The sequence below is a fragment of the Tamandua tetradactyla genome, chromosome 6 (genome assembly GCF_023851605.1).
Source record: "Tamandua tetradactyla isolate mTamTet1 chromosome 6, mTamTet1.pri, whole genome shotgun sequence".
NCBI lineage: Eukaryota > Metazoa > Chordata > Mammalia > Pilosa > Myrmecophagidae > Tamandua > Tamandua tetradactyla.
The window spans coordinates 110,660,551-110,685,833 of record NC_135332.1 but is presented as its reverse complement, the minus strand read 5'-3'; the positions used below and the strand labels follow the sequence as shown (position 1 = coordinate 110,685,833).

Below are 25,283 nucleotides of genomic sequence, written 5' to 3'. Positions count from 1 at the left end.
CAAACTGCCGCCAACTCCCTTACATTTACGCACGCGCAGTGAGTTGTCTAGCAGGAAAATGGGATGCCATTTGTATCTTCCTTCTCACTGCCATCCCGAACTACTTATATCTCAATTTCTCCACAGGCACCCTGATTTTAAGCTTTCAACGAACCTATCTTATTTGAGGTCCCTTACACCCAGACAAAAACTACTACTTTCCCCATCATAGCCTGAGACTCTATCCATTTTAAATATGGCGGAGGCCGAGCCTGCGCAGTACAAACAAAGAAGGCTAATTCCAGATTCTGACAAACCGTTAACGTGCCCTTCTTCCGGTGCAGAAGGTCGTACCATTCTCATACCCAATTACCTTGTTTGGCCTAATTCACATGTATAATTCTCAGGACAGGATGTTTTCATTTCAGCCGCAAGAAGATTCCTCTTTCCCTAGGTCTTCCTGTTACTTCTGTTTATATCGTCACTCCTCAGAAGTACCCCTGTCATCTCCGAATGGTCTGTACCACCTTCACCTCCGGTTCTAGGTGTCATGGCTGCTTTAAGAGTCCTGTAAGAGTTTGCACCGGTGGTGGGGAGGGTCCGAAGCCCACACCCGGAGGCCTAACGGGTAAAGTTGCGTTAGGTTGTGGCGGGGACAGCTTCAACTCATCGGCTATGGCAGCGTCCGGGAGCGGCATGGCCCAGAAAACCTGGGAATTGGCCAACAACATGCAGGAAGCCCAGAGTATCGATGAAATCTACAAATACGATAAGAAACAGCAACAGGAAATCCTGGCGGCGAAGCCCTGGACTAAGGAGTGAGGAGGTCCCTGGCGAGACGCAGGGGAGGGAAGGGGTGGCGGGAGTTTAAGAGGCTTGGGGGAGTGGGAGTTGAAGAATGTGGAGAGCTTGGCACTGTCTTTTCCTGGGCTAGGAAGGAGAGGAGTATGAGAGATTTTGTCTGCCTTTACCTCCGCAACTAGAACCCAAATCCCTCTCTGAGGGTCTGCGGCGACTCCTAAATTCTGTCTCCTTAATCCATTTGCCTACAGGAGATGAAAGGGAGTAAAGAAGTGGCGGTGATAGGGGTTATCATCTCTCAACATCCGTATTGTCATTAATGCCGCACACTCTGCCTTGAAGCACGAGGGGATCTACACTATGGCTGGTCCTTCAGCTAATCCTGGACTGGGGACTGCAGTCGTCTTCAGGACTCTCAGATAGCAATAAGCCATCTTTTAGAGATGTATAAAAAAAAGATGTAAAAAAAAGACTACCAGTCTTTTAACTGCTGGTAGTTATGTCATGGACATACAGAGGCTTTATCCAGTCTCCCAAAATAATGGTACACCACTTCAGATAAGCCAAAAATTATATTAATAGAGCTTAAGGCTCTTTGCCCCTTAGCAAAATATTTCTTTCCCTGGAAACGATGACAAGTCTAGAGTTCTTTTCATCATAACATTTATTCTTTACTGAGAACAGACTTTGTTAGAGAAAGTAAAAAGAGCACGGGAAGGCACTGTCTGATGGAGAGGAAGAAAGACAGGAACACCAACAGAAACCATATTTTATCTGCTCAGAGTTTTAGACAAGCTGACTTTAACTGCCAGAATTCAGATTCAGCAATGTTTATTGAGAACTTAATACTGGAATACCATATAATCTTTTCCTGACAGTCTTGTACTGTATTTTCATTCCTTTTTTGCAATTATAAAACAGGCAAATACATGAAAGGCACACCTCATGATTGCACTGAGGCAGTGAACTTTTAAATAAGCAATAGACCTAAGATCAATTCTCCCAGCTGTCACTAACTGTGTGATTGACCTTGCGTCCCCATTTTTTTGTCTCTGAAATGGAGATAAGACTTACCTCTTGTGGATGTCAGACAGATTAGATGAGATTTTGGTATTAAAAGGGTTTAGAATGCATGTAATAGGATCACAATAGTTGTATCTTCTTTTCTTTTCCCCAGTAAATAGAGGAGCCAAAATTTTAATTCATGTGCCTGAATCCTAAGACCAAATCTTCATATTTTTCAGCTTGTAACTGAAATCTGTCAAAACTTGATAATTAAGCCTGGATGCTTTTAGATGACCTGTGAGATGTCATCTAAAAATGACTTTTCATAGAATTTGGCCATTCTATACAGACTGTTTAGGTTGCCTTGTTATTTGCTTACTACTTATAGTAGACTATGCATTTAATGTTGATGTAGTCTACTGATTATTTACTTTATTTAGTCCTGACAACAACCTTATGAAATATTCCTATTTACAGAAAAGCAAGCTAAAGAACAGACATTAAGTGGTTGTCCTGAGGCCATAGTTAGTAAGTGGCAGTGCCAGGATTCAAACATAGTCGGATATCAGAGCCCATGTTCTCAACCATTAGGACAGAAGGCTGATCCTGAGAATAGTTGGTTAGACACAACCATTCTGCCAGAGTCAAAATCAGAGACTCAGTAATGCTGAAATTAATAGAGAAAAAGTCTATTAAGCTGATCTCTTTTTCACTTGAATAACATAGTTAAAAATTCTTTCAGACTTTGCCTCCCCTAAGTGGAAATAACTGTTCAGAACTATGACATGTTTATTATTTTTGGCACCCTGCAGGAACTCTGTCCTATCCTATTTTTTCTTTCCCCAAATTTACACTCTGTCTCCCCTTCCATCACTGTAAATTCCTTCAATATATAGTCCTTCACTTCACCAAAAAAAATACCTTTTGAAATTGTTCTTTATATAAATTTAATTACACCATGTTTTTGTCTTGTAGTCACCATTACTTTAAGTACTGCAAAATCTCAGCATTGGCTCTACTGAAAATGGTGATGCATGCCAGATCAGGAGGAAACCTGGAAGTAATGGGTTTAATGCTAGGAAAGGTGGATGGTGAGACCATGATCATTATGGACAGTTTTGCTTTGCCTGTGGAGGGCACTGAAACTCGAGTTAATGCTCAGGCTGCTGCATATGAATACATGGCTGCGTATATAGAGAATGCCAAACAGGTAAAACCATTGTTTCTTAAAGTTCATAACCAGAAGTTTCAAGGTGACTTTTGACTTTCCAAACCTAAAACTGTTCTCTTTACGCTGAAGTTCATAATTAAGTTTTTTGCAACAATTTCTTAATGTATAGGAGATTAAAAATTTGGAATTTTTTCATTCAGATTCTCTCACTACCAGATGTGTGTTTAAAATGAAAAGTTTGGATGGAAACAACTTAAATGTTCCTGACTATAAAACTGGTTAAATAAATTATGATACATCTATACAATGGTTTTTCTAGCCTGCCTTTAAAAAAATGAAGTAGCTATCTTTATTTTTACTTATGTGGAACTAACTCCAGAATGTTATGTTAAATGAAAAAGCAAAGTGTTGACCATTATGTGGTTTGCTATTGTATGTATGTGTCTTTAATCTACGTATGTGCAAAGAATATTTATTTTATATGCAAAGACTGTCTCTGGAAGGGTATGTAAAACTGGCTATGGTGGTAGCATCTGGGCTGGGAAACTAGATAGTGGAGATGAAAGAGGTGGGAAGGAAACTAAATACCTTTATTTTACTTGTGCCTTGTTAATTTGGTACCTTATACATGTATTACCTATTCAAAAAATCCTCTTTTTTAAAACTTGAAAGTAGAATATGCTATGAATTATTCTGCATTCCATTTTTACCTAAAGCTATATAAACAGACGAATGACAAGTTTCTCTAATATCAAACAGTAACGTCAAGTTCCTTTGCCCTCTTCACTTGTTAGGTTGGTCGCCTTGAAAATGCAATTGGTTGGTATCATAGCCACCCTGGCTATGGCTGCTGGCTATCTGGGATTGATGTTAGCACTCAGATGCTCAATCAACAGTTCCAGGAACCATTCGTAGCAGTGGTAGTAAGTATTTTTGCAACCAGTTTTAATTAAGTTCTTCATGAAGATTTACTAAAATAAGTATTTTGAGAAATAAAAACAGTGTGGTAAAGAGCAAGGCGTTGGTGTCAGTCTGCTTGCATTTGAATCTGAAGTCTGCCTCTTTGAAGCTGGGCCTTTGAGCAAGTTACTTAATCTCTCTGTGTTTCATTTGCATTCCTCTGCAAAATGAGGCAATAACAGCAGCTGCTTTTCAATGCCCAGCACCTGGTAGGCATTCCATCCGCATTACCTGAATTAAGTCAGGAACTGCCATAGCAGCTCTTATGCTCCAACTGCTGCAGATGCAATCCAGGTGTTTGTAAGGAAGGTAGAAATTACCTTAAAATAAAGTATTTTAAGAAATATATCCTTAAAAAGGATAAAATAAATTTTGGAAAAAGAAATGAGCAAATCTTCCAGTAAGATTCTTAAATGGTACAACATTAAGTCTTACTGCTAAATTAATGGTGAGACATTTCTGGTTTTATTTTTGTGTTTTTTTGTTTGGTTAATTTTTCTTATCTTTGATTGTTGGATTAATGTGTGTGTGCGTGTGTGTCTGTGTTTGGTATTACATGTATATATGTATTTCCAGGTTTATGATGTTTAAACAAATTGAGGCACGTAACGAATTTATAATCAACAGATATTAAATATATTTTTATTGTAGATTGACCCAACAAGAACAATATCTGCAGGAAAAGTGAATCTTGGCGCCTTTAGGACATACCCAAAGGTAATTTTTTTTTAATTATAAATTCTTATAATTTTTAAAAATCCAAATATTTGACTAATTATTAGAGATTTATTGTGATTTGTAATTTTTTGTCCTGAAACTATTTATTAATACTTAAAAAATAACAAACTATCAAATTGTTCCTAGTAGGCAATAATACATTTATGTTGTTTACTTTTCATTGTATTAGAAGATCAGTTTTCTTTTATTAATAAGTATCTGTATGCCCTTGGGATTCTGGCAGGTTCTAGAGAAATAGCTCAGTGATACAGTCCCTTCCCTGGGGGGTGCATACATTCCAAAATAGATATTAGCATAGAAGGACATGGCCTGAGTACAAGAAAAACAAACCTGCAAGCCAAATCTAGCCTTATAACTACCAAATTGGTTTGGGAGGGATAGAAAGCAGTACACTTTTCTACCTATTAGAATGTTTATGTTCAATATTCAGCTCCCCAAAATTGGTGTTCCTATAAATAGAAAGCTGTATATTAGAAAATATGTTCTTTTTCTCTCTCTCTCTCTCTCTTCTATTTTCATTTTTGTTCAGGGCTATAAACCACCTGATGAAGGACCTTCTGAGTACCAGACTATTCCACTTAATAAAATAGAAGACTTTGGTGTACACTGCAAACAGTAAGAAACCTAAGAGATTATCTAGATCAAGCCCTTATTTAACAAGTGATAAAAAAGGCTCAGACAAAATGCATTTTATAATACCTTTTAAAATAGCAATAAGAACGTATGAATTTAGGATCATATTCAAATTTTTCATTAGTAATTGTTTCAGTCTAGTATGTTATTTGCCTTTTCACAACCATAATAAACTTTTCATGTACTTAGCATGTAAAAAAATTAATAGTTGAGAGAAATAGTGTTCAGGGCCACCTGACACTAGCATGTATACAGTCCGCAGAGTACCCAAGTTCCACTTAGCAGAGTCTTCCTCAACATTTTCATTTCAAAAGTTAAAAAAGCCATACTAAAACTCACTGAATTGTACACTTTAAAAGGATGCATTTTATGGTATGTGAATTATATCTTAATTCCTTAAAAATTAAAGAAGCCAATGGGGACAGTTTTCTCTGCCTTGTAAATATATCTTGCCACCTCTATTACTATCACCATGACACAAGCCACCATTTGGCACCTGGTCCATAGCATTAGTCTTCTAACTAGTCTTCCTGCTTCTGCTCTTCACTCCTTAAAGGTCTCTCAGCCAGACTCAGTCTGTTAAATGTAAGATAAATCATGTTACTCATCTTCTCAGAATGATCTCCCATCTTACTAAGAATAAGATCCATAGTCTTTACCATTATCTACACAACCCTATATAGTCTGGCCCCTATTACTTCTATGAGTTCATCTCTTATCATTGAACATTTGCTTTCTCCAATCCAGCCACACTGGCCTTATGGTTTTTCAGTTGTGCCAAGCATACTCCTGCTTCAGGGCCTTTGTACTTACTGTTCCCTCTGCCTAGAACATTCTTACTTATATCCACATGACTCACCACCTACTTCAGACATTGACTTTCTAAGTGTCACCTTACCAGAGACTGTTTATCAGTCACCCTATCTAAAATGGCATCCCTCCATCACTCTTTTCCCTTTACGTGCATTATTTTTCTTTTTGATGCCTGTCACCATCTGATATTTTTTGCTTCTTTGTAATTGATCCCATTAGAATGTGAACTTCATAGGAACAAAATTATTCATTACTGTATCCTAGCATTTAAAACAGTGCTTGGCACTTTGAAGGGTGGATGCCATTGCTGAAATGAACAAATGATTATCTGTTGTCTCCTTTTCTGCAAACCCCCCCTGCCCCAACTTCAAGAAATAACTTGACCACAACTACCCGTGTGTTACTACTCTTAATTTTCTGTCTAGAGATTTCTAGAAAATTCTAGAATTTCCAAACTGACTTTTTAAATATATCTGGTTTTCAATCATCCCTGACATTGCTTAGAAAAAAAATTGTACTTTTCAGTCAAAGATTTGGGATTAAGTCATTTTTTTGCCCTTTTGAAAAGCATTTTAGCCAATTTTCTTTGGGAGAATTACTCCCAAGCATTTGTTATAATAATCTCATTTTCAGAGTAATTGTCTTTTTTTTTTTAATTTGTTTCAGATCATCCTGGTATCAAAGGCATTGAACTGTACCAGATGTACAGAACCTAGCGAGATATTTAAATATTTGTTACTTGAAGAAAATATGATTTTAGATATTTAACCAAATTTTCCTAGCAATTCTCAGTTGAAGAATAGGCACCTTTAGATGTGGTAGTACTTCTTTTAGTTGCCTTATGTACCTACTTTAAAATCTGTTTTTCCAAGAAGTAGTAGATCCTAGATCAGAGGATTAGAAAGAAAGAAATGGGGAATCCACACATCATTTTCAGTATTTCAAAAAGCCTAATAAAAATTGTACACCAGCCGCCCTAGAGAGACAGCTCATTAAGTTTATGTACTATTGAATGAATTTATAAACTCAGCAACACAGGTAAACATGTCATTCAGAAAGTTCTGATTGGTTTTGGATAACTTCTTAAAAAATTTCTGGGCTCTGGTAGACAGTAGATTTGCAACTACAAATCCTGAAGAGTAAGCAAACCATGGTTATCCAGTTGTTCTTTTGGATTAGAAAGTATGACTAATTGTAGTCATAAATTACATACAATATAATTTTCTTATATCAAGCGAAACTTTCATGTGATATAGTTACATGCTAAATTTGTGTTTTCATTTAATAGATATTATGCCTTGGAAGTCTCGTATTTCAAATCCTCTTTGGATCGCAAATTGCTTGAGCTTTTGTGGAATAAATACTGGGTGAATACACTGAGTTCTTCTAGCTTGCTTACTGTGAGTACTATACTTTCAAGGCTATATTTTATCTGAGCTATAAAAGTTGTTTTACCTAGAAAGGCTATAACCTGACTTGATCAAGATGTCAGGGCTAGGATTGTCTTCTTCAACACCCCAGCTGGATGGGATGGTAGTAGATATGTTTCATTTACCATAGCAACCAAGTCTAAATAAGAGAGGGAGTGGTCAGATCATGATGAGATCTGCCACTGTCTTAAAGAGACTTACAGAGGGAAAAATACGAATGCTATTTTATTGAGTCAGGTTTCTCAGGTAGGATTCTGGTTAGAAGTGACAGAATACCCAATCAAATTGTCTTAAACACAGAAGGGAATTTAAGCTGCAAAATCCAAGAATAGGGCTTGCTTTGGGCACAGGTAAGTTTGCATTCAAGCAATATTATGAGGTCTTTGTTTTTCTCTCAGCTTTGGTTTCACGTTGGTTGGCTTCATATGAAAGCAAGATGGCAGCATTACTTCAGACCTTCCATCCTCTCAGTTTTCATGTTCAAAAGAGAAGATCAGGATATACTTATACACACTACCCCTATATTCCCAGGCAGAGCCTCATTGCATCTGACTGGCTTTGCTTTGTCATATGCCCATCCTTAAACCTGCTTTGGGCATAGGGAATGAATTCTACCAGCGGCTGGGCCAAGGCAAGTCACTCCTGGGCTGGGGTAGGGGAAGCTCCTTCAGGAGCACATGGACTTGGACTAAGAGTGGGAAAAAAGTGGTCCTCCAAGGGAATTCAGAATATATCCTGAAAGCAACACTACCAAACAGGTAAAAAAAAAGTTGAGAAAGATATGCAGTCAGTATTTTATGATTTATCATTAAAACTCATACATTTAAAAGATATTATGATCTATCTAGAGCTTAGTTGGGAATAGGGTTTTTCTTTTTTTTTTAAAGTAGGCCACTTCATATAGAGCAGATTAGAACCACAGGGTTTGCAATAAAGTAAACTGGGTTTGAAAACAGTCCTGCCATTTCGCTAGCTGTGTGTGACTTTTAGAAAGTTACTGTGACTGAGCCAATCTCAGGTGTAAATAAGGGATACTACTGCATACATCATTAAATGCACTGAGAAAATTACATGACATACTTTATATAAAGCATTTAGCAAAGTGCCTGGCATATAGTAACATCTAATCAGTGGTTATTATTACTTCTTGTTTGATGCATTGTACTCATGGTAAAAGCCCTCACTAGAACTTACTCACTCTGATTTTAAACACAATTCTGACAAGCTTTCTGTTCTTATTTCTTATCCACAATGGTCAGAAATAACAGATTAGAAAGAAAGAGAGTGATCATAAGAGCTAAAATTTACTAAATATGTCCTGAATGTCAGACACTGCTAAATGCTTCATGCTGCTTTATGTCTTGTTTCTTAGAGGCAAATACACCAACAGCAGCAGGAAGTGACACCTGATGGCACTGTAAGACCAGCACAGTCTAAACCTTAGTGTAAAGGCAAGCAGCTCCACCCTCAGCCCTGTGGCTATCCCTGTATTCCAGCACTGCATATATTGAGGATTTTTATAATCAAGAAAGGGTTAAATTACATTTCCCCCTTTTCTGTAGTTTATATACATAATTGTACATTGCCGCATTTGAAGAAACATATGTAAATATATATCCAACTCATTTCTTTTCCTAGCTAGTGCAGTTATTTACATCATGTAACCTAAAAGCTACCAGAAAAAAGATTCTCTGTATTTGAATTGTAATTGGATATAAATTGTTCTCATTTTATATAATATAACTGTTTCTGCTGACTTATGTTTTTATGGCTTGGGTAGCTAAAGCTTCTATTGTGACGTGGTCTGTAAACCTTAGAGCATTTCCAATCCTGTGGAGAAAAAAAATTATTGTTGTCCTAAACCATTTAGATTCATAAAGAGTAAATGTAATTGCACTATTAAAAAAATATCTTAAGTTTCTAAAAACATTGGAAGATTATAAAATAACAATTTTATAATCAAAAAGCTTTAGTGCCCGGGTGGTTTAGTGGTAGAATGCCCACCTTCCATGAGGAGACCCAGATTCAATTCCTGGACCAGGCACCCCCAAAAAAAGCTTTTAAAAATATTATTTTAATAAGCTGACAATTATGAAGCATTTACTAGTGCCATGGACAGTGCTAATAGCTTTATGTATATCACCTCATTTAATCTTAACAATAACCCTAAGTAAAAATTATTGTGCTCTTCCCCATTTTCAGAAAAGGGCCTGGAGGCACAGAGAAGTAAAACAGCTTTACCCAGGCCTCACAACTAATCTGCAGCAGAGCCAGAATTTGGGCTTAAATCTGTGTAACTCCAAAGACTCTCATAATAACAAGCATTAGATTTAAGCAGTTAGGACTAAAAATTCTAAATTTATAATCTTGCAATTATAAAAAAAAATCTGTACTTTAACTCTTAAAATTCAAAGGTATCATTTCACTACTTACCTCACTGCCTATCCATTGGGATTTCATGGTGAATTCCTTTAAATGAAATGTTTAGAAGCAGATTAATTTATATAAAAATATATAGTTTTTTTAAAATAGTAGACTTGTATTGGGTGGATAAGTAACTGTTGACATCATACCATTTTCTCTACAGAATGCAGACTACACTACTGGTCAGGTCTTTGATTTGTCTGAAAAGTTAGAGCAGTCAGAAGCCCAGCTGGGACGAGGGAGCTTCATGTTGGGCTTAGAAACACATGACCGGAAGTCAGAAGACAAACTTGCCAAAGCTACACGAGACAGGTAAGAATAGATCTAAGAGATTTTTCTAAGGAAAGAGATTAGAAAGAGATTTTCAAAATTTGCAAATAACAGGAGCCAAATTCCTTATGTTTGATTTGTTATAGCTCAGTCAAAATGGTATCTGAATATTAACTTTTGGGGGCCTTTAAGAGGTGTCAAATGCAGGCTTTCACTTTCGCAAATTTAGGAGACATTAGGTAAAAATATTAAAGGCTTAAGTCAAAGATCTCAGCAGTCTTGTGAAACATTCCTAGTCACCTTTTCTATGTTCATCTAGAAAGTTTAACAACAACAACAAAAAATCAGACCATCACTAGATTTAAAAAAAGCAATCCTTTGCCTTTGTCCTAACCTGTTCTAGCCTAATGATCTTCTTAGAGTTAAATTAGGATTTCCTGAATTTACCAAATTTCATAAAAAGTTTTCAATCCCTATTTACCACAGAAATGATTATATCTCTTTTAAATTATTCTAAAGTTATCCTTTATGCAGTGATTTAGTATAACTTATGAAACAATTATGGGCCCTTCAGATGCATACAATATACAGGATTCAGAAGACTAACAAAACATTTTCACACAAATTTTAATTTTAATGTGATATTTAGGAGCATAGAGGAACAGAAAACCATGTTGGCAGCTACATAAACTGATAATATTGGTATCCTTTTTTAAAAAAAAAAATTTTTTATTGTATAGTATAACATATATACAAAGCAAAGAAATAAAAAAGCAACAGTTATCAAAGCACTCTTCAACAAGCAGTGACAGGACAGATCCCAGAGTACTGGTATCCATTTTAAGAAAAACTGAATTGGTCCCTTAGATAAAGAAGGGAAAAGGGAAGGTGAAGTATATACTAGGAGTAGATACCATTTTGGGTTGGAATCATCTCATTCCTTTATTCTCCTTGGATTTTAGAGATAGTGGTCTTGGTAAAAATTACATTCTGCTTTAGCATTAGGTCTCTTATTTTGGTATGTGCGCTAAGTATGTTTTTGTCCATATGACGTCTGTAATTTGTAATTTACATCTCAATTTTTATATACCAAAACTCTCATTCCAAAATTGTATCAGAAAATTAAAAAGTCACATACCATAGAGAATTTTCCTTTTTATGGATAACTTTGCGAGAATTGCACCTCTTCTGAATATTGGTGGATTTTGTTTGTTTGTTTGTCTTACTTTTGTCGATTCTAAAACCGAAGTCCTTCACTCAATAACCTAGCTTTGATTTTTCATTGTTTGCAGGGTGTTTGATTATTTTAGGGGAAAAAAAGACAGGATTCTTCAATTTTTTAAAAGTTTATTCTAACTCATAAACAAGGAATAAAATATTTTAATGTAATATTAAAATCAGTGTATAATTATGGATTATGGATAATTTCAGTAGCCTTCTAAAACAAAATGTTTCCCATAGCTACTGACAACAAAGCTAACTGTTAAGAATGATAGCAAATTTTACATTGTCATTCTCTTGTGAAGGTGCCTGTAAATAGTGAAATGGTCAAAAGATATGTAGAAGGCTGAAAAAATTACAAGAGTAAATTGTCAGATTGGTATTGTTTGGGAAATATAAATAGAACTGAAAATCATTATTGAAGGGGTGTAAAGATGGACACGGAGGGGAAATTTGCATGTTTAAAACAATTTTCAATTTGTGACATTATGTAATGAAGTGTTTTTTTTTTTCTTTCCAGCTGTAAAACCACCATAGAAGCTATCCATGGATTGATGTCTCAGGTTATTAAGGATAAACTGTTTAATCAAATTAATATCTCTTAAACAATCACTGAGTAGTGCTTTTTGCCTGAAAGCCAGTATGAAAAAAATACTCAAGTAATACTTTAAAACCAGTTACCAAAAATCTGATTAGAAGTATAAGGTGCTCTCAAGTGTCCTGATTATTAACAAGCTGTAATAAAGCTCTTTAAAATGAAAATGTCTGTTCATTGTTTTATGAGAGGGGTTGTGTTATTTTCCAAGTATCCTTTAACATACATGAGTGAAAGAAAAACTCCTTACTAGAAATTTTGTTTTTTAAAGTCTTGCATATCTAAATTAGTCAAAGAAGCTTAGAATTGCACTTTCCTTACTGATTTATCTAAGCCACTTTTTAGTTTGTCTGTACCTTCTTTGACAATCTGTTAGTAAAATGTAACATAACGCTTTAATATTCCAGTGAAACATTTACTAAGTCATGCCATGAATTATTTTATTGAAAATAGTCATTTCTTGAAACTAATCAGATGGTCATCAAGCCCAGTGTTGTTCTCCAGAGATGTTGAACAAGCTAGATATGGCAACTGTACTCACAGAACTTAAAATGGAGGCTAAAAATAAATTAACAAATACATAAGTGAACTGCTATGGAGAAGTAGTATGCAGGGGAACTCTTGGGAGGGGCACTTATCCCAGAAAGAGATTAGCAAGGTAGGCTTCCTAAAGGAAGTAACTTGACTATTAAGCTGAAATTTGAAAAATAGGAGGATTAGCCAGAAAAAGGGTACTGGGGAGGCAATTACTGTTAAAGGTGCAAGAGCAGAAATGGGTGGAAGGTCTGAGGCAGAAAGCAAGAACCTAGAAACTACCAGGAACTGAGACTGATAAACTGACTTTCCATAATGGACATGGGAAGAGATGAGATGATTTAAGAGGAAAGAAGAGAGTAAATCTGGTAGGGATTTTTCACCACTTGACCTAAACCGCAATGGAGAGTTAAAAGAATTTTAAACAAACCCTAAAAGTTGTCCATTAGATTTAGCAATAAAGAGATCTTTGATCAGATGAGAAAACCCATTAACAAGGTCCAAATGTTTTCCTGCACAGTTGATGTTATTTTAGTTTTTTGGTCTCATTTTATATACCTTTAAGAAAAAGCAGATAATCCCCAATTTCAAATGATTCAAACTTATCTTCATTTTTATGCCCTTTTAAAACTCATGAATGCCCTCAACAAACAACCAAACTCTTTATTTCTACAGCCTGTACAGACACCAGTAAATGCAGTAAGTCAGTCAATTAAGAACACTAACAGGGTGGATGAAGTCTCTGACAGATGTGATTGAGTGGTTACAGGTTTGACATGAAAGAGTAAGTATGATGTCACCATGAAAACACACTGTTGTAGCTGTTTTCATTCAAAGACTTAAACAGTGAGTTATTCACAATTAATTTGACTCAGTGACCTAATCAATTAAGGCATCGTGGTACAGTGGAAAATGCCTACACTTACAACACAGATAGATATACCAGGGAAAGAGACTGTCAGCCCTAACTTCCCTGGACTCATTTTGAAAAGTCTCAGTATTTCACTTATGATGTCTTTACTGGAAATAACAACAACAACAAAAAAAAGTGGGTTAAACAAACAACAACAAAAAAAAAACGTGTTGGCTCACCAAACTCAAGAGTCCAGAATAGTGGCTGGTTTAGGCACAACTGGATTAATCTCTTCCTGTTACAATTCTCATCTATGCCCTCCTCCACATTTTGCCCTAACTCACGCTGGAGTCCTTCAAACTGGCTGCATACCACACCATCCAGATAGAAGGAAAGAGCATCTCACAGTTGTCAAAAGTCCCTGACTTCACCAATCCAATTAGGTTTATGAGCCCATTCCTGTGATTATATATAGAGACTGGTTTAGACCAATTAAGGACCTTCCCTGGAGCTGGGAGGGGGATCAATAATACCCCAAATATATGACCACTACATAATAGGGGAGGGGTGAAATGGATGCCCCAGAACAACTGTCCAGCCCATAAAAAATAGCCCCAGAAAGGAGGATTTGCACGGGTTACAGTTCCATGATTTTTCATTGTTTCTTCTAGCTGCTCCAAGACGCTGGAGACGAAAAGAAATAGCAAAATGATTTAGCAGTCATATCCATTTAAGTCCTATCTTCAGGAGCATTTGCCTTTAATCATAAATGTAATTACTTTTATTAAACAGTAAGATCCCTTACAAATATTTTAATGCATATTTTTAAATTTATTTTCATGATCACTTTTGACAAAAGTGCTCCAATTTATAACATTGAACCTTTAGGAAATCAGTGTTCAATTTGTAGCCAGCATTTAGAAACTTAAGTCCTAAATTGGGAGTTGACATTTCCTGAAAAGTATTATCTTACATACAGCCTTGAGCTATTTGGGAGCTGGAAAAGCCATTTTCCTTAAGTGACGTCTGTTTTTCGTTCAGTTTTAAATTTTTCAAAAGATAATTTCTCAAGCTCTTTGGTGATAATATACAGGAAATGTCAATCACCATCAAAAACTTATTCCCTAAGCCATAAGGAGAGAGAAAGGAAAAGGATTCAACTCAAAGAGAAGGCAAAGAACTCACATTTCCTTTCGATTTATGCATTTTCTATGTATTAACATATTAAAATATTTTTCAAAAAAAAAACAAATTATTCCCATTGTCCAAGTGATACAACTGAAGCCAGAGCAGGAATAGAAGCCCATATTGGAACAGAGGTAGAAGAGTGAGGGATAGAAATGGTTGGGGATTGAGGCCACTTGAGGGGTACAGTGAGATCTCAGAATCAAGAGCATTCCAAAATTTCCAGGTTGTTCAATATCTCAAATTCCTAGTTCCAAGCAATCCAACAACATGAACTTTTATATAAATTGTTGAGAATTTAAGCATTTAGTCCCATTTTGGGGTTACACTGTCCAGTTATATGAGTACTTTATATGTTTTGTTTATGGATTAACAATAACACAACCCACACATTGCTATTTTAAATCAATAGTACTGCCAAGAACAAAGACCCAACAAGAAAGAGAAATAGTTTGTGCCCCATCCTTTCTGAATGTGGAAAATAAGCTCTGAAACCAAACTTCATGTGCTCTATTTGAGGGATCGAGTCTGAAGATTGTTTTCACAAATTAGTATGACTACCTGGTATTTTGGATTTTGAAAAATCGCTGCACTGCACAATATAATAATAAACTGCCCAATAGTGCAGCCACTTGAAAATAAACACAGAAGAGCAGAAGCATAAGTAACTTTATGATGAATCATAAAATCTGTTTGGGAGTTGGTGGGCTGCATAATGCAGAGGTTCAGAGTTTCCAAAAACTGTTTCATGAGTGATGAGGTACAGATGCATAAGTCATGCATGCTGAGAAGAATTCATTTATATTGCTAAGTCTGCACTCTATCCACATGTAGCTGAATAAACTGAACTGAACACAGACTGTTAAATTTCCAAAGTTTCTTTCTATATTTCTGGATTGCTTTAACTATAAATTCTAAGACGTGCATAGGTGAGCAATGTGTTTTTCTTGAAGGCTGGAAAATACACTATCCAGCACAATGGCTCTTACTTTTGCTCATCTTTAAGAGCTAAAATAACTCAAGTAAAAGATTATTGTGTTCAAATTATGATGAAATAATTATATTATTCACTATATAATAATTTATGTGGCTATTTGATGTGTTTGCAAAATGTTAGTTAGAAAATTGAAAATCTAATTGTGGGCTCTCTAGTTTGGGCCTATTTTCAGTACAAGTTCCAATAGAAAATAAATTAACCTTCTTGTGACCAAGATGTTAATTTAACACTTCAAGTAACTTCTTCTAAGGTAACCAGTCTGTAAGTTTCTAAAGGTTTCTAAACCTTCTACCCAAATATTAGGCAAAGAAATACCATTCATCTTTGTAAGTATAAAGTTATGAACTACTTATGTTAGAAAACAACATGAAATTGAGGTCAAATGTGACCAGTTTGGCATATTTAAACTTTTGATCTCAGAAATTAGAATATTACAAAAAGAAAAGAAGGAACTCTGTCATTTCAGGTCAAATTTAAGAGGAAAGAGCTAAAAATCTTAGCTTGATAACTAACACCAATGATTAATTGCTTTTTCAACACGTGAATTATTTTGGTGCCAAAATTTATGGAACAATTGCCTAACAAATTGGAGAGTCCCTGATGTCAGTATTCATATTTTCTTTGGATTATACTAAGCAATTATACTAAACTTTCTAATTGACTGAGTAAAATGGTATTGTGCCTCAGGGCACATTTTGATGAACTACAGTTGTACTTTGGATAACCTAAGAGCCAGATGCTAAAGATGTATATTGTCTAGAATAGAGCTCTGTTTTAACCTTTATATTAGATTTTAGAGAATTATAAATAACTATCATAAAACTAGGAATATGCTTTACCATTAATAATCATGACTTTAAACTACTTACCTTCTGAAAAATTAGTTGGTATATGCACATTTCCACATAAATGAATAATTTAAAGTATTAATTTTTGTTACTAGAACTTGTTACTTCATTCCCCTCCCTCATATTTAGTTCACTTTATTATTTGTATTATTGGTGATACTAAATGATTAAGCCCTTTAAAACAAGCATGTGTTTAGCTTTAAATTTTTAGTTCAACTCCTATGTAAACCATCTATCATGACTTACATGCCTTTCCAGTATACTTGAGGCTATTATCTTAAGATTCTGGACTTAAAAAGAGTAACGCAAATTAAACTAAATAAGAAATTAATTTATCATCTTGTATATGAGAACACACCATATTGAATAATTACAACCATCTGAAATGTTCTGTAGCTTCAGGGAAGTTCATGTGAAATACCACTGATGTCAGAATTACACATGAACATCAATTTTTAGGGGAGATTATTTTTAAACTTTCTATGTAGTCTTAATATTTAAGGTAAACACAACATCATGAAAAACTAAGGAAGTATGACATATTGAAACGGTAATTCATTCAGACTTCAGCACTATAGCCTTCTAGCTATCTCAAGCTCTAAAAATACTTTATTAGCAAGGGCTTTACCTATCTCATTAAAGAGCAAAACTGAAACAAGAGCTATATTAAATATGAGGTTTGGGGTGCAGCAGAATTCATTTTTTCTAATTCTCACATTCCCACTACCAGATTTCTGAGAGTATCCCTGATAACACTAATCATATTACTACCACACTACCATAACTTTATGTCTCAACCAAGATTTTTAATGTCAGCTTATAATAAAGTACCAACTGCTCTCTCCCTCACACTCCAAATGTAGTGAAGTTAGCTTTTGTTATTAATGAAAGGAAATTTTATATTCTACCTTATGAGTTAAATTGCTGCTGTACATCAAAATCCACATTTCCCACTGTGGCCTAAGGCCTCACTGATCTAGTTGCTGTTTTGCTCTCACTCCATTCTCTGGGTACTCACTCTCTTCCAGCCACCCTGCCCTCTGGGTCCTTATTACTCACTCAGCCCTTTCCTCTCTAGGCCTCATACTCCCTGCTTGCTTCCTGGGCCTGGAACACTGTTCCCACAGGCTCCTCTCCATCTTCAGTCTCAGCTCAGTTGCTGGCTCTCAAAGAGGCCTTTTCTGTCTCCTTCATCTAAAGGAAATACCCCTACCCTTCTCACCTTTCTCCCCACGTCTACACCCTAATTACAGACAGTCATTTCACCCTACTTATTTCCTTGACAGACTTTAGCACAATCTGAAATTATCTGGGTCGTTTATTTAATTACTCGTTCACTGTCTCCCCTTTCTCAAATGTAAGCTCCGTAGGGGCAGAGACTTGGTCTAAGTCACATCTGTATAGCAACTTGAACAGCTGTACATGGTGGATACCCAGTGAATCTTGTTCAGTGAAGAAATGAGCAAATGCACTGGGAATTTTCAATTTGCTTTGAAAATCAACAATATCATAGAAGTTTTTAGAATAACAGGATTAAATGCATTCATACATTTTTATGGGAAACTAAATTTTGTTACACCGTAAGGTCATTATAAAAGAAATAACTTTTCCCAAAACTTAATAGATTTAAAGCAGGAGCAAAAAGAAAACGTAAAGTATATATATATATATATATATATATATATATATATATATATACACACACACACACATATATATACGGTCCATATATATGCAGTTACTACTGCAGAAATACGCAAAAAGACACATGCTAGTAAAAAAATACAAGCCATTTTCAAAGGATTGGAACGCTTTTCAAACACACTGACCACCCCCTCCCCAAAACAAGCAGAAATGAGCTTAAAAATAAAGCAATTAAATGCAGGTATACAGATACACAAGATGTTTTCCCTAACTTTAACAAATTATTTTGAAAGATGAGGATAGAGAATACTACATTGCTGAGTTTTACTCAGCCTGAATCCATCACCAAGTAATTAAACTTTTGCTGAACTTATTATTGGCTTGATAAACTAAGCAAAGTCTTGGATTCCCACCCCTGGTTGGAAAGACAATTATTTTTCTTAATTCCTAGAACATAAGTAGTGAACTGTTTCTGAAACCTAATCTAAACTTTTTCTGAAATTACAAGTCCCTAGACTTTCCTGTCCTTGCAGTTTGTACTATACAATAGTCTTATTTTTTCATTAATTTTTATGGAACTCTTGCAAATGCTTCCTGAAAGATGCAAACCATACTGTTAGACTCTATTGACAATAAAGTTTTCAGAAATAAAAGTAAAGCATCATTTAAATTAGAGTTCATCTGTAGCAATGTCTATAAAAATAATTTTTTTACTATATATATATATTTTTTTTTTCTTTTTTTTTTTTTTACATGGGCAGGCACCCGGAATCAAACCTAGGTCTCTGGCATGGCAGGCCAGAACTCTGCCACTGAGCCACCATTGCCCACCCTTTACTATACTTTTTACTCTAAGAAATATTATCTGTATGATATGTGACCTTGAAGTAAGGAAACTGATTTTCAGCTGAGCCCCTTAATTTGTAGCCACACTTCATATATGCTATATATATTCTTTACAATTTGACCCTTTATGTGGAGGTGGAAATGGACCATTTTAGAAAATATACTTTGCATATTAAACATAATAGAACTTAAAAAACAAAAAGAACCGGCAAAGACTTTGCATATTAAAATTAATGGAGAAAAAGAACTGGCAAAGACTTTGCATATTAAAATTAATGGAGGACAAGCCACAGTGGTTCAGCAGGCAGAGTTCTCTGGGTTAGATTCCCGGTGCCTGCCCATGCAAAAAAAAAATAAAAGTAAAAAATTAATGGAATTTTTTAAAGTAATAGAACTTAACAAGGTCTTTTCACATCCATTTTTAAGGTAGTGATGGGGGCAGTAGAGAGAGACAACTGGATTTGAAAGACATTTCTGAGATTGAGAGGCCTTGGTTTGATGACTGAATGTGGGGGTACTAGCATGTGAGAGAATACAGGAAGATGGCTCTTAGGTCTTCTGAGTAGCAGGGTGGACTGTGAGCAAAACTGGAACTACAGGAGGCAGATTGGGTTTGTGCAGGATAGAAATGAGTTCAGTTTTTGACAGGCTGAGTTTTCAGTACCTCTAGGATATTCATATCCAGGTAGAATTAATGTTTAGTAAACAGTTGGATACACAGGTCTGGAACTCAGTAGAAATACCTCAAATTGTTTTAAATATAATTTATCTAATGATCATTTACATTTATAGAATACATAATATAATAAATGAAGTAAGTCAATCACTAAGTTTTATTATTGGTGCCCATATTGTGTACATCATGGTATTAGAGAGCTTCTAATATTTTCAACAGAAGATTATCGATTAAATGATCATCTCTGGGTTACAGAAATCAGGAGTAATACCCTTGAATGGAAACTGCCTTAGCCATAATAAAAACAAGTTTCATTTGTATTGAATCTACAATTTCCAGCGTCTATAAATAGACACCTGCCAATTAAGCAACTTTTATTGTGTTCCAGCCAAGCTACCTCCTCTTGTAGTCACTTTTCATCTTCCTACTCTGTTCCCATTCTGAATGTCCATGAAAATGGGAATTGTGCCCTAAATTTCTGATGATACCTTCCCTACTTAGGGGAATCCTTCAACATGCTAATTCATTATCTATTGCTACATAGAAATTATCCCAAAACTAGGTAGCTTGAAACAACACACATTTATTATCTCACGGTTTCTGTGGGTCGGGAATCTGGGCCCTGTGCTTTAGGGTCTCTGACAATTCTGCAATCAAAATGTTGGCCAGGGCTGGTGTCTCATCTGAAAACCCACTTAGAGAGGATCCAATTCCAACATTACACTATGGTTGGTGGCAGCACTCAGTTTCTTGTGGGCTGATAGACTGAGGACCTCAGTTCCTCGCCAACTATAGGCTAGAGACCACCCTCAGTCCTTGCTCTTGGCCTCTCCCAAATGTCAGCTTGCTTTATAAAACTGTGCAAGCTGAAAGAATAATAGAGAGAGGCTACTTATAAGACAAAAACCACAATCTTTTGCAACTGTATCACAGAAATGAGATCTCTCATTTCTAACTCATGGCTTGTTTCATGGGTTAGAACATGTCATGAGGTCCAGCCCACACTCAACCGGAGGAATTTACCTAAGGGATGACAGGAAGCGAGGGCTTTGGGGCCATCTGAGAAGTCTACCTACCATACTCCCTAATAATAACCAATCCACAAGATCAAACCAAAAACAGGCATTAACTCCAATGACTGCTTATTTTTCTGTATGGAATTATGTGATGATACACATGCCTAGGCCCTTTGATTTTTTGGTTTCTCAGTGAAAAGTAACTAATTAGTAAAGTGTTTGCTAGTGCTTTACATCAGGCTGCCTAGAATATACTATAGAGGGTCAGAAAATATACATCAATTGACAAAGGTACATGGAACAATATAAGAAAGATCATAAGGTATGTTTCTGTCTAAAGTTACTTAGAAATTCTAGTTGAGACTTTTAAAAATGTGCTTTTTAGCATCATTTGTCCAAAAGTGCCTTTTAAAATGATTCTCAAGACTTTACATTTTTTTCTATGTACAAATACAAATATCCTAACACGTGTCAAAATGTGAATCTTAGAGGGTGGGCCACAGTGACTCAGCAGGCAGAGTTCTCGCCTGCCTTGCTAGAGACCTGGGTTTGATTCCCTGTGCCTGGCCATGCAAAAAAAAAAAAAAAAAAAACGTAAATCTAAGAGTATTTTATGCTGAACTTATAAATGTGGTAGTGAAAACAAGCATTTCTAGTAGTCTGCCAAATATCTGCCATGTTGGAAAATACACAGATGATAGTTTAATATTGTGTGCCACTAGAAGGAATTATATTTCACATCTTAATGAGAAAATACTTTGTCTTAAATTTATCTTCTTGCATATAAAAACTAATTAGTAACTCAAACCATTTTAAATACCAGCAGTCATAGAGAGATTTTCAATTCCATGGGGAACAGGATCCAAAATGAACTTTCAGAATATAATTTCCTTTTTTTTTTTAAACCTGATTACTAAGAAAAGGGGGGGGAAATCTGTCATACTCCCACCTCCCAGAAACAATAACCACTACTAAATATTTGGGTGAATATATATATATATATATATATATATATATATATATATATGTAGAGAGAGAGAGAGAGAGAGAGATACTGTATTATACTTTTAAATGTGTATATAATTTTACCTCAAATGAGATCATACAATACATACAATATATGAAATCATTCCAAAAAAAATATTTCTGGAGCAACTGATTTTCAATGAGGCATTGCTAAAAAAAGGGGTGCTGGTGAAGCATTGTTAGTAGCAAGATAAGTGAGTGCTACATAGAGGAATGGGCTGGCCCAGTAAACACTGCTGAAGCTGTTATTCCCGAATGAACAACCTATGCAGTGGACAAAAGGGACACCTGGATTCATGCCATAGTGTTTTTGTTTGTTTGTTTACAAACACTCTCCCTTTTCCCATCCCCCATCACTCTCTTTCCTGGTAAACTCTAATCTGCTTTCTATTGTGTCATGCTCAGGCTCATGTGTCAACTTGGCCAGGTGGTGGTGCCCTTTTGCCTGGTTGGGCAAGTGCTGGCCTGTCAGTTGTTATGAGGACATTTCATAGAATTAAATCATGATCACATCAGCTGCATCCACAACTGATTGCATTTGTAATCAGCCAAGAGGAGGGTCCTCTGCAATGAGTGATGATTTAATATAATCACTGGAGGCCTTTTAAGGAGGATTCAGAAGAGACAGTTTCTCTTTCTCTTTGGCCAGTGAGCCTCTCCTGTGGCGTTCGTCCAGACCCTTCATCAGAGTCGTCAGCTTCACAGCCTGCCCTACAGATTCTGGACTCTACATTCCCATGGTTAGGTAAGAAACTTTTATAAATTTTATATCTACGGCTATTTCCTGCTGATTCTGTTTCTCTAGAGAACCTTAGCTAATACATATTGCTACAAATTCACTATTTCTACTCATATCTTATAAATGATATCACACAATTTTTGTCCTTACGTGTCTTGCTTATTTCACTGAGTATGTTTTGAGGGTTCTTCCATGTTGCAGCATGTCTCATAACTTCATATTTTCCTACAGTTGAATAATATTTCATTATGTTTATGGAATATCCATTCATCTGTTGATGGGTACTTAAGTTGTTTCCAGCTTTTGGTTATTGTGAATAATACTACTATAAATATTATTGTATGTGTATGTGTTTGCGGCTCTGTTTTTGCTGTCTTTGGATAGAATCTAGATGTGGGATTGTCAGGTCAAACAGTAACTTTATATTTAACTTTCTGAGGAACTACCATATTGTTTTCCACAGTGGCTGCACCATTTTACATACCCACCAACAATGCACCAGAGTTCCAATTTCTCTGCATCTTCTCCAACACTAGTTATCTTCAATTTTTATAATAGCCATTCATGTGAATGTGAAGTGGTATCTCATTGTGGTTTTAATTTTCATTTCCCTAATGGCTAATGAAGTTGAGTATCTTTTCAAGAATATATTAGCCATTTTATGTCTTCTTTGGACATGCCATAGTGTTTCAACCTTATTCTTTTGATCACTCTTTTATTTATTACTCTTTCTGTAGCTTTTTATTCTTTTGTAATTCTTAAAACTCTTTTCCCCAGTGTCTAAATTGGAATTTTTAGTTTCTGAGTCACTGATTTATTATGTGTTCTTCTCAGAAAAAGTCTCACCTTTGATGAGTCTTTCTCTTGTCATTTTTACCAACTTCCCTTCCCTCTTCCCTCCAAACCAGCTGGCAGAGTTCTTGGCATTTCTCTATCCCTACTTTCTCCCTTACCACAACTTGTGGTCTCATGGTTACAATGAACATTTCTGTTTCAGAGACTATTAAACTAATTTCACCTCATACATATGTAAGCTAAACTCATCCAGTTCCCTTCAAATTACCTGTCAACTTTTTTCTTTTCCCAACATCGTTCCTTTTTCCTGGCTAACACCTGGGAATTATCTTTGACTTCTCCCTCCCATTATCCAATATCTCTCTTAAATCATACTTCAAGGTGTCTCCTAAATTTGTTCATTCCTTTCCACTATCTTTGCCTTTACTCCAGGATCACCTCACAACTGAACTTTAGCAGTAATATTCTGAATAGGGTTAGGGTTAATCTTTCCCAAGACTCCCCCTCCCCCTTTCTAGATTATTCTCACTATAAGATTCAGTGAGATAAAATAGAAAGAATTGAGCTTGAAATCAGGAGTCCAAACTAAATTCTCTCTCTGCCATGCCATACATGGCTTTGAGCTTTCCTTCTTCTCTGAGACTGTGTGTTTCCTTATCTGCCAAATGGAAAGTTGAACTGTCCACATGGGTTCTAAGCTGCCTTGCAACAATATTCTACTGTATCCCTTCTTTGCTCAAAGAACCGCAGATAGCCTTTTCCCCCAAAGATTCACAGCTGTTACTGTCCTCAAGCTTACAATGCCCCTTACATCCAAATTGCTCACCCCCTAATGAGTCCCAGTCTTTCCACTGTAAATATTAGTTCCTTGTACCATTGTTCTTTCCTTCATTTATAAGCGATTTATTTTACAAATATTTATGGGATGACTTTATGTATAAGGCACTTTGCTAAATTCCTGGGATAGGAAGTAAAATATTTCATCCTTGTCCTCAAAAAACTTACCACTTTATTGGAGACATGGTAAGTAAAAAACGTGTAGGAGGGTCTGAGATGCTGTGCTGAGGAACTTAATTCATCTAGATGTCCTGCGGGCGGAAAGGAACATCACTTGGACTAGCTGCCCAAGGAAGGTTTCAGAAAGGATGAGCTAATTCCGAGCTGGGGTATTGAATCTTAAATATTTAAAGAAATGAGGAGAGAAGAAAGTGTGTGCTATTGCTACCGTATAGGACAAAGGAGGGAAGTATTTTTACGGAACTACCGCGTATTTGGCACAAGGAGTTGAAGTAGTGGCGTGTAGGGGGCAAGTGGCATGTGATCAGGTGTATACAATGAAGGGCCTAGAATGTCATTTAAAAGTTTACATTTTATCCAAGTATAGGACTGACGTTGTCTGTACTTAGATTTAGACAATTCCTTTTCTCGTCTGTTATTGGTAAAAGATGGTATTGGCACTGAAAATCTCAAAGCTGATGGCAGATAATCCAGTAGGGGAAAATGGTGCCCTGTAAAAACCGTTCTAGCGACTGCCTGGTCCACTAAAACGGTAAGGTGACTGATGGCTTACGGGTCTCCAAGCTACCCAGCCTCCCCTCACTCGGAGCCACTACTGACCGCTGTCAAGACCCGCCGGAGCGTCACAGAGAGCCAGGAGCCTGCCAGTCTCAGGGGTGCGCTTGCCGTGATATCGCGAGATTTCCCAAGAGCCTGACCAGCTTGGAAGCGTCTGGTTGCCAGGCAACCGTTCACACGCTGCCGTGGGGCTCCGGGAACTTACTCAACGCCAGCGACTGACCCGGCAAGTCGCGGGAGCTGTAAGCCCTCAGGCAAGAATCGTGGAGCTTACGAAAACCTAGAGCTGTGTTTCTTAAACTTGCCTGCTCCTAAGACTTTTCAGGACACTTGTTAAATCGCAGAAGTCTGCGCATCTCTAGACGCACTGAAGTAGAATTTCCAGGAAAAGTCTGGAAGTTTGGATTTGTATCAACTGGCTTCCATCAGGCAAGGCTAGGAAACGGCTCTAAAGGAGAGTAATACAGGTGAGGGGAAGCCGCGGAGCTAAGGGAGGGGGGCATGGCGTC

At 36.3% G+C, this 25,283-nt stretch overlaps 2 protein-coding genes and 1 long non-coding RNA gene across 4 annotated transcripts in view; 2 read left to right on the top strand and 1 right to left on the bottom strand.

Annotated features, from left to right (window-relative positions):
- Nucleotides 1-283: 283 nt before the first annotated feature.
- Nucleotides 284-12,207, top strand: COPS5 (COP9 signalosome subunit 5). The gene is made up of 8 exons (XM_077166947.1): nt 284-797; nt 2,761-2,995; nt 3,751-3,879; nt 4,568-4,633; nt 5,184-5,269; nt 7,389-7,500; nt 10,118-10,266; nt 11,966-12,207. The coding sequence occupies exons 1-8, from the start codon at nt 493-495 to the stop codon at nt 12,048-12,050; spliced, it is 1,167 nt and encodes a 388-aa protein (XP_077023062.1). The 5' UTR covers nt 284-492; the 3' UTR covers nt 12,051-12,207.
- LOC143688704 (uncharacterized) lies at nt 5,492-24,946 on the bottom strand. Its single transcript, XR_013178244.1, has 4 exons — nt 24,817-24,946; nt 22,555-22,629; nt 9,964-9,999; nt 5,492-5,863 (listed from the first exon to the last, which is right to left on the bottom strand). It is a non-coding gene; the product is annotated as an uncharacterized LOC143688704 (long non-coding RNA).
- The window catches only part of PPP1R42 (protein phosphatase 1 regulatory subunit 42), a 50,204-nt gene continuing 49,771 nt past the window's right edge, over nt 24,851-25,283 (top strand). The window contains exon 1 of one of the 2 annotated variants that reach the window (XM_077166949.1): nt 24,851-25,241. The gene's annotated coding sequence lies outside the window, so the exon portion shown is untranslated. The remainder of the gene's footprint in view (nt 25,242-25,283) is intronic. The other variant, XM_077166948.1, reaches the window with a different exon arrangement.

Coding starts and splice junctions, on each gene's coding strand:
- COPS5 (XM_077166947.1), top strand. CDS start 493: ATGGTCTGTACCACCTTCACCTCCGGTTCTAGGTGTCATGGCTGCTTT. Junction 798..2,760: donor GCGAAGCCCTGGACTAAGGA/GTGAGGAGGTCC, acceptor TTTGTCTTGTAG/TCACCATTACTTTAAGTACT. Junction 10,267..11,965: donor GCCAAAGCTACACGAGACAG/GTAAGAATAGAT, acceptor TTTTCTTTCCAG/CTGTAAAACCACCATAGAAG.